Source organism: Leucopleurus acutus (assembly GCF_964270905.1).
Source record: "Leucopleurus acutus genome assembly, chromosome: 17".
Taxonomy (NCBI): Eukaryota; Metazoa; Chordata; class Mammalia; order Artiodactyla; family Delphinidae; genus Leucopleurus; species Leucopleurus acutus.
In genome coordinates, this window is record NC_139159.1 from 37,183,049 (window position 1) to 37,195,413 (window position 12,365).

The window sequence follows — 12,365 nt, forward strand, 5'->3', positions numbered from 1 at the left end:
TGCATCATGATACATTCTCACCAGCAGTGTGTGAGGTTTTCTGTTTCTCTACATCATTGTCAATACTTGGTATTTTCTGTCTTTTTAATTTTACCTATTTTAGTGGGTATGGAGTGATGCCTCATTTTAGTGTTAATTTGCGTTTCCTAATGACTAATGGTGTTTAAGCATATTTTCATGTGCTTTTTAGCTATTTGTGTGTCTCCTTTGGTGAAATTCAATCTTTCACCCATTTTTAAATTGGGTTGTTTGTCTTAAGTTGTTAGAGTTCTTTTTATATTCTAGATATAAGCTCTTTAAAAGATACGTGATAGGTAAAAGTGTTCTCCTAGTCTGGGGCTTGTCTTTTTGTTTTTCTTAATAGCATCTTTTTAAATGCCAAAGGTTTCAATTTTTTTGAAGTCCTATTATCAAAAATTTTTTATGGATCCTGTTTCTGATGCCATATCTAGGAATTATTTGCCTTACTCAGGGTCATGAAGATTTTCACCTATATTTACGTTTAGGTGCATAGTCCATTTCAAGTTAATTCTATGTATGTTGTGAGGTAAGAATCTAAATTTTTCTGTTTTTGTGTGGATATCCAACTGTCCTAGTACCATTTGTCGAAAAGACTATCCTTTCCTCATTGAATTGCCTTAGCAACTTTGTCAAAAACAATTGCCCATACTTGTAAGGGCTTTAGACTCTCAATTATGTTCCATTGATCTATCTTTAGATATGCCTATCTTTATGCCTGTACTAAACGCTCTTAAGACAGTTGAATGTCATCAGTTTGGGGAAAAATTTACTTAGGGCCTTATCAGTTAAATATTAGCATTTATGTTTTTCATTTTAATGGTTATAAGCAACCTGAACTCATTTTATTTTTCTTATTTAGAATGTTTAATAGAACTTGAACCAGTTCTGCGAACATTTGAAGAGATAACTTTTCTTGAAGCTGTTATTCAACTAAAGAAAACAAAGGTAAATTGTTAAATGTAATACTGGAAATTAGGATGTTAAATCATGGAGAGTTTTAGTTTAGTTTAATTTAGTTTTTTTCTACATACCTTCCACAGATACAAGCTACAGTACTGGGGCAGTAGTTAGCAAAGAGTATGAATGCTGCCTTGAATCTGTCACCAAAGAACTTTTCCATTTCATTTAAACAGCCTCCTCCAGATTTCAAAGGGATTTTCAGACCTCTCATATAGCAAATGTAAATTTAAAATGTGTAATGTGTGCCAGTTGTATACAGTTAATGCCCTAAATTACTACAGTTGTTGTTGTTGTTTTAATTCTATGTTTATTTCTCTAAAGTTTTGATATATAAAGAGTAAAAGATGTCTGGGTTATTGCACTTTACTGCCAAGTTAAGCTGTAGAATTTTTATTAATAATTGAGGCCCAAATGTGTATTTTCTATGGCTTGTTTGTATCTTTTTGTTTTCCCACTCAAACACTCCATGTTGCATAGACCAAAGTAGCAGTTGTTATGAATTACCGAGAACAGTTGTCTTATTTACTCATTCTGCTCTTGTAGATCAGAAAAACAATTGAAGGGACCCATTACTGCAAGGTTTTCTTGCTGCTATCAAAAATTGTTTAGAAAGCAACTACAGTCCTTTAGGGACAAAGTTAGTCTAGTTTAACACTTTCTGGGTTTCATTAAGTTGCATTTGAGATATGATAATAAAAACCATCATTTATTAGCCAATGTCTTAGGTTGTGAACAGGCATAATCTACAATTGATTTATCACTAAATGACATTGCTTGCCTCTTGCAGTTTGCTGGATCTGTTAACATAATCTTTGGTTTAAAAGGGAAGTGCATAAAGGAAACAACTGCCCTTAACCAAACTTAAAATTGATGGTGGCAGTATTAGTACCTGAGTTTTTTAAGGAACTAAGGAGGAACTGTGCTTTAATCTTTTGATAAGTTTTCATTGACTTCTCTGCTTCTGAGTAGGTAGTCTTTTCCAGAACATTCCAATCTCTCCGCTTCTTAGTAGATACAAACTTCTGTTAACATTTATTTTTGCCTTGTCTTTTCAGTTCCCTTTTCTCTCTTCACAACTTTCTCCTCTTCTGCCAAGCAAAGGTGGATAGAAGGGTCTGTTTTCTTGGTTCTAAGAAACTGAACTGGAAGAGAACCAATTCAGTTCCTTTTTTGTCCCCAGCCAACTTAAATACTAGGATCTATATGTAAAACTGTTAATTTGGGGGAGAAATTTTTGCTTCTTAAATAAAGTAATTTAGTGTATATTTTTAAATACTTGAGTATCATTTAAATAGCATTACTTTCTTTGGTCACTGTTTTTAAGTTGCTGTATTGTTTTCACTCAGTGTTGTTATTTTTTTCTTTTTTTTTTAAATCCTTGTATTAATTCTGTAAAATTGTTAGGGAAAGAATATCATCTCCATTTTATAGATGAGATAACTGAGGTATAGGGAAGTAAGTCACATAACACTCTACACAGCTAACTAATGTCAGGGCCAAGGGTAGAATACAAATTTATTAAGATAATAAGATTTTTCATAAAGAAATTTCTGAAAACAAAGATCACAATTTAGGGTGACTTGTTTTGTTTGAGTTTCCTACATTTTTTTCAGTTCTTTGAACTGGCTCCTATAATTCATGTTTTCACAGATAGTATCTCTTATGTCTTGAGCAGTAAAAACTGAATCAAAAAAAGTTTTTCTTTGATATGTCATTTTACTTCTTTCTAGGGACTGACTCACTAGTGCATAAATATTTTTTTTTTTTTTTTTTTTTTTGCGGTACGTGGGCCTCTCACTGTTGTGGCCTCTCCCGTTTCGGAGCACAGGCTCCGGACACGCAGGCTCAGCGGCCATGGCTCACGGGCCCAGCCGCTCCGCAGCACGTGGGATCCTCCTGGATTGGGGCACGAACCCGTGTCCCCTGCATCGGCAGGTGGACTCTCAACCACTGCGCCACCAGGGAAGCCCCAATTCATAAATAATTTGAATTATCTTTAACTGATCGGTTATGAAAAGTGATGTTAGTAATTAATGATACTGTATAACAATAAATATTTTAATAAATTTAAAAGAACAGAAGAAATTTACATAACAGAAATGGATCCAAAGATGAATTTTAAAGGTTCATATAAAAATGTATTTAACAAATGTTCACTGGACTGCTGTGTGTAAAGTACTATGCCCCATAGATTATATACATAGATGAATAGCAGTTTTTTTTCTCCTAAAACTTCTTAGACATGTTATGGAGCAGACAGTTGTTAAGTATGAATAATGAAGGGCTGGGTGTGGATCCCACCAATTTCTAAAGTTTTGTAGAGCATTTGACGTTATGTTGGTTTGGGGAAGAAAAGCAGACCAATGGTTTTGTTTTTAAATCACTCAATAGTGATGGCAGCTAATCCAAGTCTGGCTTAAAGAGACAGGAGTGAGGGCTTCCCTGGTGGCACAGTGGTTGAGAGTCCGCCTGCCGGTGCAGGAGACACGGGTTCGTGCCCCGGTCCGGCTAGGCCTGTGAGCCATGGCCGCTGAGCCTGCGCGGCCGGAGTCTGTGCTCCGCAACGGGAGAGGCCACAATAGTGAGAGGCCTGCGTACTGCAAAAAAAAAAAAAAAAAAGAAAAAGAAAAAGAGACAGGAGTGAATCACTAAACAATTTTAGTACAAAGGCATAGTGTTTAAATAAATCATCTGTTTAATAGCTACCATTTATTGAATGCTTACAAAGTAATCTGAGGGACTCTGCATATATTACTTCTAATCCTTCTTACAGTAATCCTGCAAAATACGTATTCTCATCTCCAGTTTACAGATAAGTAAACTAAGTTTAAGTCTCATGCCCAAAGTCAAACAGGTATCCTGGGATCTAAACCAGATCTCATTGGCCCCCATCGTTCCATTAGGGCACTCTGCCTCCTTTACCTAGTCCAGCCCTCCATTTCTTATCTATAAAATGAAAATAATAATAGTACTTAGAATCATGGTGCCTAAATTATAGTAAATGCTTAATAATTATGGATAGATAGATACACACACAAATTGAAATATATTAAGTACCTAGTTTGAACCAGATTCTTTATATTCATTATCTCAATCTCTAGAATGATCCTGCATGTAGATATTATTCCATTTTAAAGGATGAATTTGCTCAAGGTAACCAGTTAATATGAGGCAGGATTCAAAGCCTGTGTCTCTAAAGTTATTTCCCCTATTCTACACTATCTCTACTTTAAGTTAGGTATTATATTCTCAACTGATTGAGATTTTCTATTGATTTTGTATAAACATATAAAGATAAACATATAAAATATGTTAAGTAGATTGTATTTCACTCGTATAATTTTCTAATTATCTCTAATTCAAGTACATATGTTCATTCTTATTACAGAATGCTTCAAGTACCGCTCACTTATGTGACAAGAAGAAAATGGAGTTATCTCTGAACATACCTGTAAATTATGGTCCACAGGAGGTAAAAATAATTACAATGATTAAACTCAAAATGTGAGAAGAATATGAGCTATCATTTAGTCTCTCTCACTCTTTTATAGATGGGAAGCTAAAGTCCAGGGAGGTTTTAGGATTTTAGAATGGGAATCTCCAATTTGAAATCCACCTCTTCTGATTCTTAGTTCATTGTTCATCTCATCAAATCACAGTCCTTTCTTTCTTGGGCATTGACTTCTGTCCCTGTCCTTGTTTTATGTAATGGATGGTGTTCCAGGGTAGTACATAGACAAATCATTGGTACAGTTCTGCCACTGTATTTCTTATTATACCTTCTTATTCAAATGTAAAAGAGCTATAATACCTGCCTTGTTCTTAACCTCTTACAATGATTAATAAAAAGAAAATGCCATTTGTGTGGCTATCCAAAAAGAAGGATTTCTTTAGTAGCATTCATTCAGAATTATTTCATATTAATGATTTCTTTTAAGAATATATAAGATATGTTCTCTTTACAGATTCAGAAAAGTAATAATACCTTCAAAATGAATCTTAAAACACAGTATGTAGTCTTTGAATCACCTTTATATTCACTATCTCATCATTGGATCTTTGAGCCCATACAGGCTCATTTTTAGATAAATACACAGAAAAAGAACCTGAGAGCCAAATTATTTAAATGCCTTGTCGAAGCTTAGGTAGTAATTCCATGACAGAGCTAGGATTAGATCCAACTTCTATATTACTTTTTCCATGGATTCCCACTTCGCCATGTTGAAGGAACCTGAGGCATTGAGAATAGGCATGTGCTCTAAATCAGTAGGTAATCAGAGCTGCAGATCTCAAATTTCTCATGAGCTGGACAGAGTCTCTGAGATTATGTACAAAATATTGAAAAAATAATGATTTCTAATATATTTAACTATTGCCCCACCCATCCAATTGACCTGATAAAGAAATCAAGTTCACAGTTTTGTTACTTCACATATGTGTTTAATTTTGTAAAGTGTAATTTGTATTAGTTTTGATTCTTTATTTATAATAAGCCAAAAGCAGGAACTGTTTAGAAATTAAAGCTGTATAACTTTTAAAATGATTTTTCTTTAACCTAAATCATTTATTTTCTATTTATTTTAGGAATCGTGTGGATCCGCTCAGCTCCATAAAACTAGTGTTTCTCCTGGAACCTCAAGGACCCTTTCAGCTCCTCAAGACAATGATTTTTTATCTAGTACGTAAATTTTTCAGTCAGTATTACTTGCAAGTTTTCAATTTTCTTTCAAGATCATATTCTTGCAAGCAGTCATGGTTTGTATGGAACATGTCTTTCATTTGCATTTATAACTCGTTTTTTAAAAGTGACAGTCTAAAGATGTGAAAATAGTAGTGGGATGTTAAACAAATATTTAAGTATTAAAAGCATTATGTTAGACACTACAGAAAGATATTTTTAAAAATCTCTTGTAAGAAAGAGGAGAAATGTTTCTAAGTCACCATAATATTAGACAAAGAGCAATGTATTATAAAAGATATAGGGATGTAGAACTATGGTAGTATAGTGGAAGAGTAACATTTTTTACAAAGCACTGTCACAACAACCTTGTGAGGGAGATATTCCTCATTTTACAGATTCTTAAGATCAAGACTTCTGGATCACATAGTTAGTAGCTGGCAAATCCAAGATTTGAAGCCAGGTCTTTTTGATAAGTATTTTCATGTCACTACTACACCATGTTATCATCATGAAGAAATTATTTCTGGCTGAAGGTTGGACCTATAGTTATAAAGGATGGGCATTCCAGGCAAAAGGAACAGCATAGAGGCAAAGAAGCAAGAAAACAGAGAACAGTGAGTAGTTGGGTTTAGCTGGTGAAGAGGGTGAATGAAAGATCAGGAGGGTGGAGTCATATCATGATGAATTCTAATACTAGGCTAAGCCATTCAGGCTCTTTTGCTTGGGTAGGGAACAATTACTGCAGATTTTTGAGCAAGGGTGTGACATGATAAAATTTTTTGCTTTAGGAATATTTATCCTGGCTGGAATATGAAGGATATTTTGGAAGGGAAAAGGAGATTCAAGGTGGGGAGACCAGTTAGGAGACTATTGGTCTATTATTGTACTACAGGTGAGAGATTATGATACCTGCTCCAGAGTGTGAAGGAGAGAATAGTGTGAGAGATGTTACAGAGGACACACTTTTCACTTGCAGGAAGGAAGAGAGAAAAAAAGATAAAGCTGAACAAGTTTAGCTGGAAGAACATTGGTGCTATTAACAGAAATAGGAAGTGAAACAGGTTTTAAAGTTAAGATGAATAATTAAGTTTTTAATTTTTTTTTTTTTTTTTTTTTTTAATTTGAGCTGTTGAAAATGTAGGGTTCACTGAAGACAGAAAATTTAATTACATGGATTTGGGAAGGGAGGTGACAGTTGAGGCCCTGAGGTTGAATAAGTTTACCAAAGGAGAGTGTAGAAAGACACATCGTATGTAATTTAGAGGACACATTTGAAGTGCAGAAGGAGGAAGATGACACAGAAGAAAAAATATGGTACCACATGAAGAAGTAAAATTCTATGATTTATAATTTACATAGGACAGACGGAAATATGGTAAAAACATTAAGCATTAACCTTTTTTATCTAAAAAATATTTACTTGTGGAATTAGGTTTATGAACCAGCTTATGCAGTGAAAAATTAAGAGACACTGAATACTACCTTCTCTATGACCCGGATGTTCATATTTTAGCTAATAGAAATAGCTAAGGAATATTCTACCCCTAATGAAGATGTTGTGTTTTATAGGAAAAACTCAAGACTTTTCTGTGATGCGTCAATGTCCAGTAAATCACAGTTGTGACAGTAACATTTCTGTGGCTCAAAGAGCAACATTCTGTGATCACAGGGCTGCTCCATGCTCCTTAGCAATAATAAATCCACTCTCAGCGGAGGGAAATTCAGGTAAATATGTACTATGAGACACTTTGTAAATGATGCCATTTATCTCACAACCATATGTTCAGTAGATTTGCTATACGATGTTTTATTTGTCTCTATTTCTTCAGTATGCTATATACATACCATAAGTAGGAAAGCACTTCCAATCCCCAAAGACATGAGTGTTGATATGTAATAATAGGCCAAAATAGTATTCCATGAACATCTATCTAGGGAGAGATTGCTAAGAGGAGGTGTGACAATATGTTACTAAAGGTAAATATATTTTTGTTTATTTATCAAATATGCAGGTATTCTTTATGTTTTTTTAAAAAATCTGAGAAAAAGTGACATTTGCCCCCATGAATTATAGTGTATAAAAATGCAGTGCTTTGGGCTTCCCTGGTGGCGCAGTGGTTGAGAGTCCACCTGCCAATGCAGGGGACACAGGTTTGTGCCCCGGTCCGGGAAGATCCCACATGCCGCAGAGCGGCTGGGCCCATGAGCCATGGCCACTGAGCCTGCGTGTCTGGAGCCTGTGCTCTGCAATGGGAGAGGCCACAACAGTGAGAGGCCTGCGTACTGCAAAAAAAAAAAAAAAAAAAAAAAAAATGCAGTGCTTTTTCTTGGAGGGAAAGGGAAGAGATAACCCAAATATCTGAATGTTTCCTGAAAATAAATAGCATCCCTCAAAATACTGGTGTTCCATATGAGAACAATCACAGCAAAATTAGGTTTTATGCCTTATTATTTTGTTTTTCATCTAATTTTACTCATAGCTATATATCTGTCCCCACCTTCTTACTTGTCATCCCTTGCTTTTCTACAGAGCAATTTCAGCCTGGTATAACCCAACAGTGGATCCAGAGTAAAAGGGAAGATATTGTGAACCAAATGACTGAAGCCTGCCTTAACCAATCTCTAGATGCCCTCCTGTCCAGGGATTTGATCATGAAGGAGGACTATGAACTCATTAGTACCAAACCTACAAGGACCTCAAAAGTCAGACAATTATTGGATACTAGTGACATCCAAGGAGAAGAATTTGCCAAAGTTATAGTACAAAAATTGAAAGATAACAAGCAAATGGGTCTTCAACCTTACCCAGAAATACTTGTGGTTTCTCAATCTTCATCTTTAAATTTATTTCACAATAAAAACCTATAAGTAACTCTTTTTCAAGAAGAAAAGTCAATGCATAAAAGGGTATTTTATATTTCTTTTGCCTTGATAATGTTTTTATGAGATTCATATGAATATTAGAAAGTTTAATCAAGTTTCTTCTTCAGATAAATATTAGTCTCCTTCCATGACATTATTTTTTAAATTAATACAGTAGAAAGTTTGATTTTTGCTGCATAGTTCAATTCTTTTTGTCTCTTTGGTTAATTGAAACTATTTTTTCAATGTAATAATTATATTTTTATTGTACAAAACAGTGTCCCATTTTCACATATACTTTCTTTGTGGATTATTTATTGTTTAAGATGCTTGACTTTCTGAAGACTTAAATCAAAGAAACTTTTAAATGTTATTTATTGAGTTCTTTAGAAAATTGTTTCAAAGATAAGCAATACAAAGTGTATAAAGAAAAAATTAATCCTTCAACATGTGTTTCTACTTCTATTCCTAGCCTCAAGTAACAATCAAGGTAACAACCAAAGTTAACAGCATGATGTGTATCGTTCTATCCCTTTCTTCCTGCTCATACTTAAAGTATATGCCTGGGGGGGACTTTCAAGATGGCGGAGGAGTAAGACATGGAGATCACCTTCCTCCCCACAAATACATCAAAAATACATCTACAGGACTTCCCTGGTGGCGCAGTGGTTGAGAGTCTGCCTGCCGATGCAGGGGACACGGGTTCGTGCCCCGGTCCGGGAAGATCTCACATGCCGCGGAGTGGCTGGGCCTGTGAGCCATGGCCACTGAGCCTGCGCGTCCGGAGCCTGTGCTCTGCAACGGGAGAGGCCACAACAGTGAGAGCCCCGTGTACCGCAAAAAAAAAGAAAAAAAAAATACATCTATGTGTGGAACAACTCCTGCGGAACACCTACTGAACACTGGTGGAAGACCTCAGACTTCCCAAAAGGCAAGAAACTCCCCACGTACCTGGGTAGGGAAAAAGGAAAAACAGAGACAAAAGAATAGGGACAGGACCTGCCCCTCCGGGAGGGAGCTGAGAAAGAGGAAACGTTTCCACACACTAGGAAGCTCCTTCACTGGTGGAGATGGGGGGTGGGCAGTGGGGAAGCTTCAGGGCCATGGAAGAGAGCACAGCAGCGGGAGTGTAGAGGGCAAAGTGGAGATATTCCCACACAGAGGATCAGTGCCTACCAGCACTCACCAGCCAGAGAGGCTTGTCTGCTCACCTGCCAGGGCGGGTGGGGGCTGGGAGCTGAGGCTCAGGCTTCGGAGGTTAGATCCCAGGGAGAGGACTGGGGTTGCTTGTGTGAGCACAGCCTGAAGGGGGCTAGTGATCCACAACTATCTGGGAGGGAGTCCGGGAAAAAGTCTGGACCTGCCTAAGAGGCAAGAGACCATTGTTTCAGGGTGCGCAAGGAGAGAGGATTCAGAGCATTGTCTAAACGAGCTCCAGAGACAGGCGCGAGCCACGGCTACCAGTGCGGACACCAAAGGCGGGCATGAGACACTAAGGTTGCTGCTGCAGCCACCAAGAAGCCTGTGTGCCAGCACAGGTCACTATCCACACCTCCCCTCCTGGAGCCTATGCAGCCTGCCACTGACAGGGTCCCATGATCCAGGGACAAATTCCCCGGGAGAACACACGGTGCACCTCAGGCTGTTGCAACATCACACCAGCCTCTGCCAGTCAGGATCGCCCTGCTTTCCGTACCCATCCCTCCCTCCTGGACTGAGTGAGCCACAGCCCCCTAATCAGCTGCTCCTTTAACCCCTCCCTGTCTGGGCGGGGAACAGACGCCCTCAGGTGACCTACACGCAGAGGTGGGGCCAAATCCAAAGCTGAACCTCAGGAGCTGTGCAAAGAAGAGAAAGGGAAATCTGTCCCAGCAGCCTCAGGAGCAGTGAATTAAATCTCCATAATCAACTTGATGTACCCTGCATCTGTGGAATTCCTCAACAGACAACAAATCATCCCAAAATTGAGACGGAGGACTTTGGGAGCAACTGTAGAGGTGGTGTTTGCTTTCTGCATCTAATTTGTTTCTGGTTTTATGTTTATTTTAGGTTAGTAGTTAGAGCTTATTATCATTGGTAGATTTGTTTATTGATTTGGTTGCTCTCTTCCTTTTTATATATATATATTTTTTTCCTTTTTCTCTTTTTGTGAGTATGTATGTGTATGCTTCTTTGTGTGATTTTTGTCTGTATACCTTTACTTTTACCATTTGTCCTAGGGTTCTGTCTGTCCATGTTTTGGGTTTTTTTTTTGTTTTGTTTTAGTTTTTTTTGAATAGTTTTTAGAGCTTTTATCATTGGTGGATTTGTTTTTTGGTTTGGTTGTTCCTTTTTTTTATTACTTTTTTATTTAAAAAAATTTTTTTTTAATTTTTTCTAATTATTTTATTTATTTATTTTTTATTCTCCCTTTTCTTCTGAGTCAAGTGGCTGACAGGGTCTTGGTCTCTGCCCAGGTGTCAGGCCTGAGCCTCTGAGATGGGAGAGCTGAGTTCAGGACATTGGCCCACCAGAGGCCTCCCAGCCCCACGTCATATCAAATGGCAAAAGCTCTCACAGAGATTTCCATCGCAATGCTAAGACCCAGCTCCACTCAACAACCAGCAAGCTACAGTGGTGCACACCCTATTCCAAACAACTAGCAAGACAACACAAGCCCACCCATAAGTAGAGAGGCTGCCTAAAATCATAGTTCACAGACACCCCAAAACACACCTCTGGATGCAGTCCTGCCCACCAAAGATCCAGTCTCATCCACCAGAACACAGGCACTAGTCCCCTCCAGCAGGAAGCCTACACAACCCACTGAACCAACCTTAGCTTCTGGGAGAAGAAACAGAAACAACGAAAACTATGAACCTGCAGTCTGTGAAAAGGAGACCCCAAACACAGTAAGTTAAGCAAAATAAGAAGACAGAGAAATAAACAACAGAAGAAGGAGCAAGGTAAAAATGCACCACACCAAACAACTGAAGAGGAAACAGGCAGCCTACTGTAAAAAGAATTCAGAGTGATGATAGTAAAGGTGATCCAAAATCTTGGAAATAGAATGGAGAAAATACAAGAAACATTTAACAAGGACCTAGAAGAACTAAAGAGCAGACAAACACTGATGAACAAAAATAAATAAAATTAACAATTCTCTAGAAGGAATCAATAGCAGAATAACTGAGGCAGAAGAACAGATAAGTGACCTGGAAGACAAAATAGTGTAAATAACTACCGCAGAGCAGAATAAAGAAAAAAGAATAAAAAGAATTGAGGACAGTCTCAGAGCCCTCTGGGACAACATTAGATGCACTAACATTTGAATTATAGGGATCCCAGAAGAAGAAAAAGAGATTAAAAAAAGGGATTTAGAAATTATTTGAAGAGATTATAGTTGAAAACTTACCTAATGTGGGAAAGGAAATAGTCAATCTTAAGTCCAGAATGCACAGTGAGTCCCATACAGGATAAATCCAAGGAGAAGCACTCCAAGACACATAAAAATCAAACTATCAAAAATTAAATACAAAGGACAAATATTAAAAGCAGCAAGGGAAAACCAACAAATAACATACAAGAGAATCCCCATAAGGTTAACAGCTTATCTTTCAGCAGAATCTCTGCAAGCTAGAAGGGAGTGGCAGGACATAATTAAAGTGATGAAAGGGAAAAACCTACAACCAAGATTACTCTACCCAGCAAGGATCTCATTCAGATAAAACAGAGATATTAACACCTTTACAGAGAAGCAAAGGCTAAGAGAATTCAGCACCACTGAACCAGCTTTACAACAAATGCTAAAGGAACTTCTCTAGGCAGTAAACACAAGAGAAGGAAAAGAGCTACAATAACA

General features: G+C 37.3%; 1 protein-coding gene across 1 annotated transcript in view; it reads left to right on the top strand.

The window, feature by feature from the left end:
• The window catches only part of RIPK2 (receptor interacting serine/threonine kinase 2), a 30,286-nt gene extending 21,641 nt beyond the window's left edge, over nucleotides 1-8,645 (top strand). The window contains exons 7-11 of the mRNA XM_082859039.1: nucleotides 881-966; nucleotides 4,370-4,453; nucleotides 5,566-5,659; nucleotides 7,232-7,387; nucleotides 8,193-8,645. Of these exons, the coding sequence (XP_082715165.1) occupies nucleotides 881-966; nucleotides 4,370-4,453; nucleotides 5,566-5,659; nucleotides 7,232-7,387; nucleotides 8,193-8,530 (758 nt within the window). The 3' untranslated portion in view covers nucleotides 8,531-8,645. The remainder of the gene's footprint in view (nucleotides 1-880; nucleotides 967-4,369; nucleotides 4,454-5,565; nucleotides 5,660-7,231; nucleotides 7,388-8,192) is intronic.
• The last annotated feature ends 3,720 nt before the right edge of the window (nucleotides 8,646-12,365 follow it).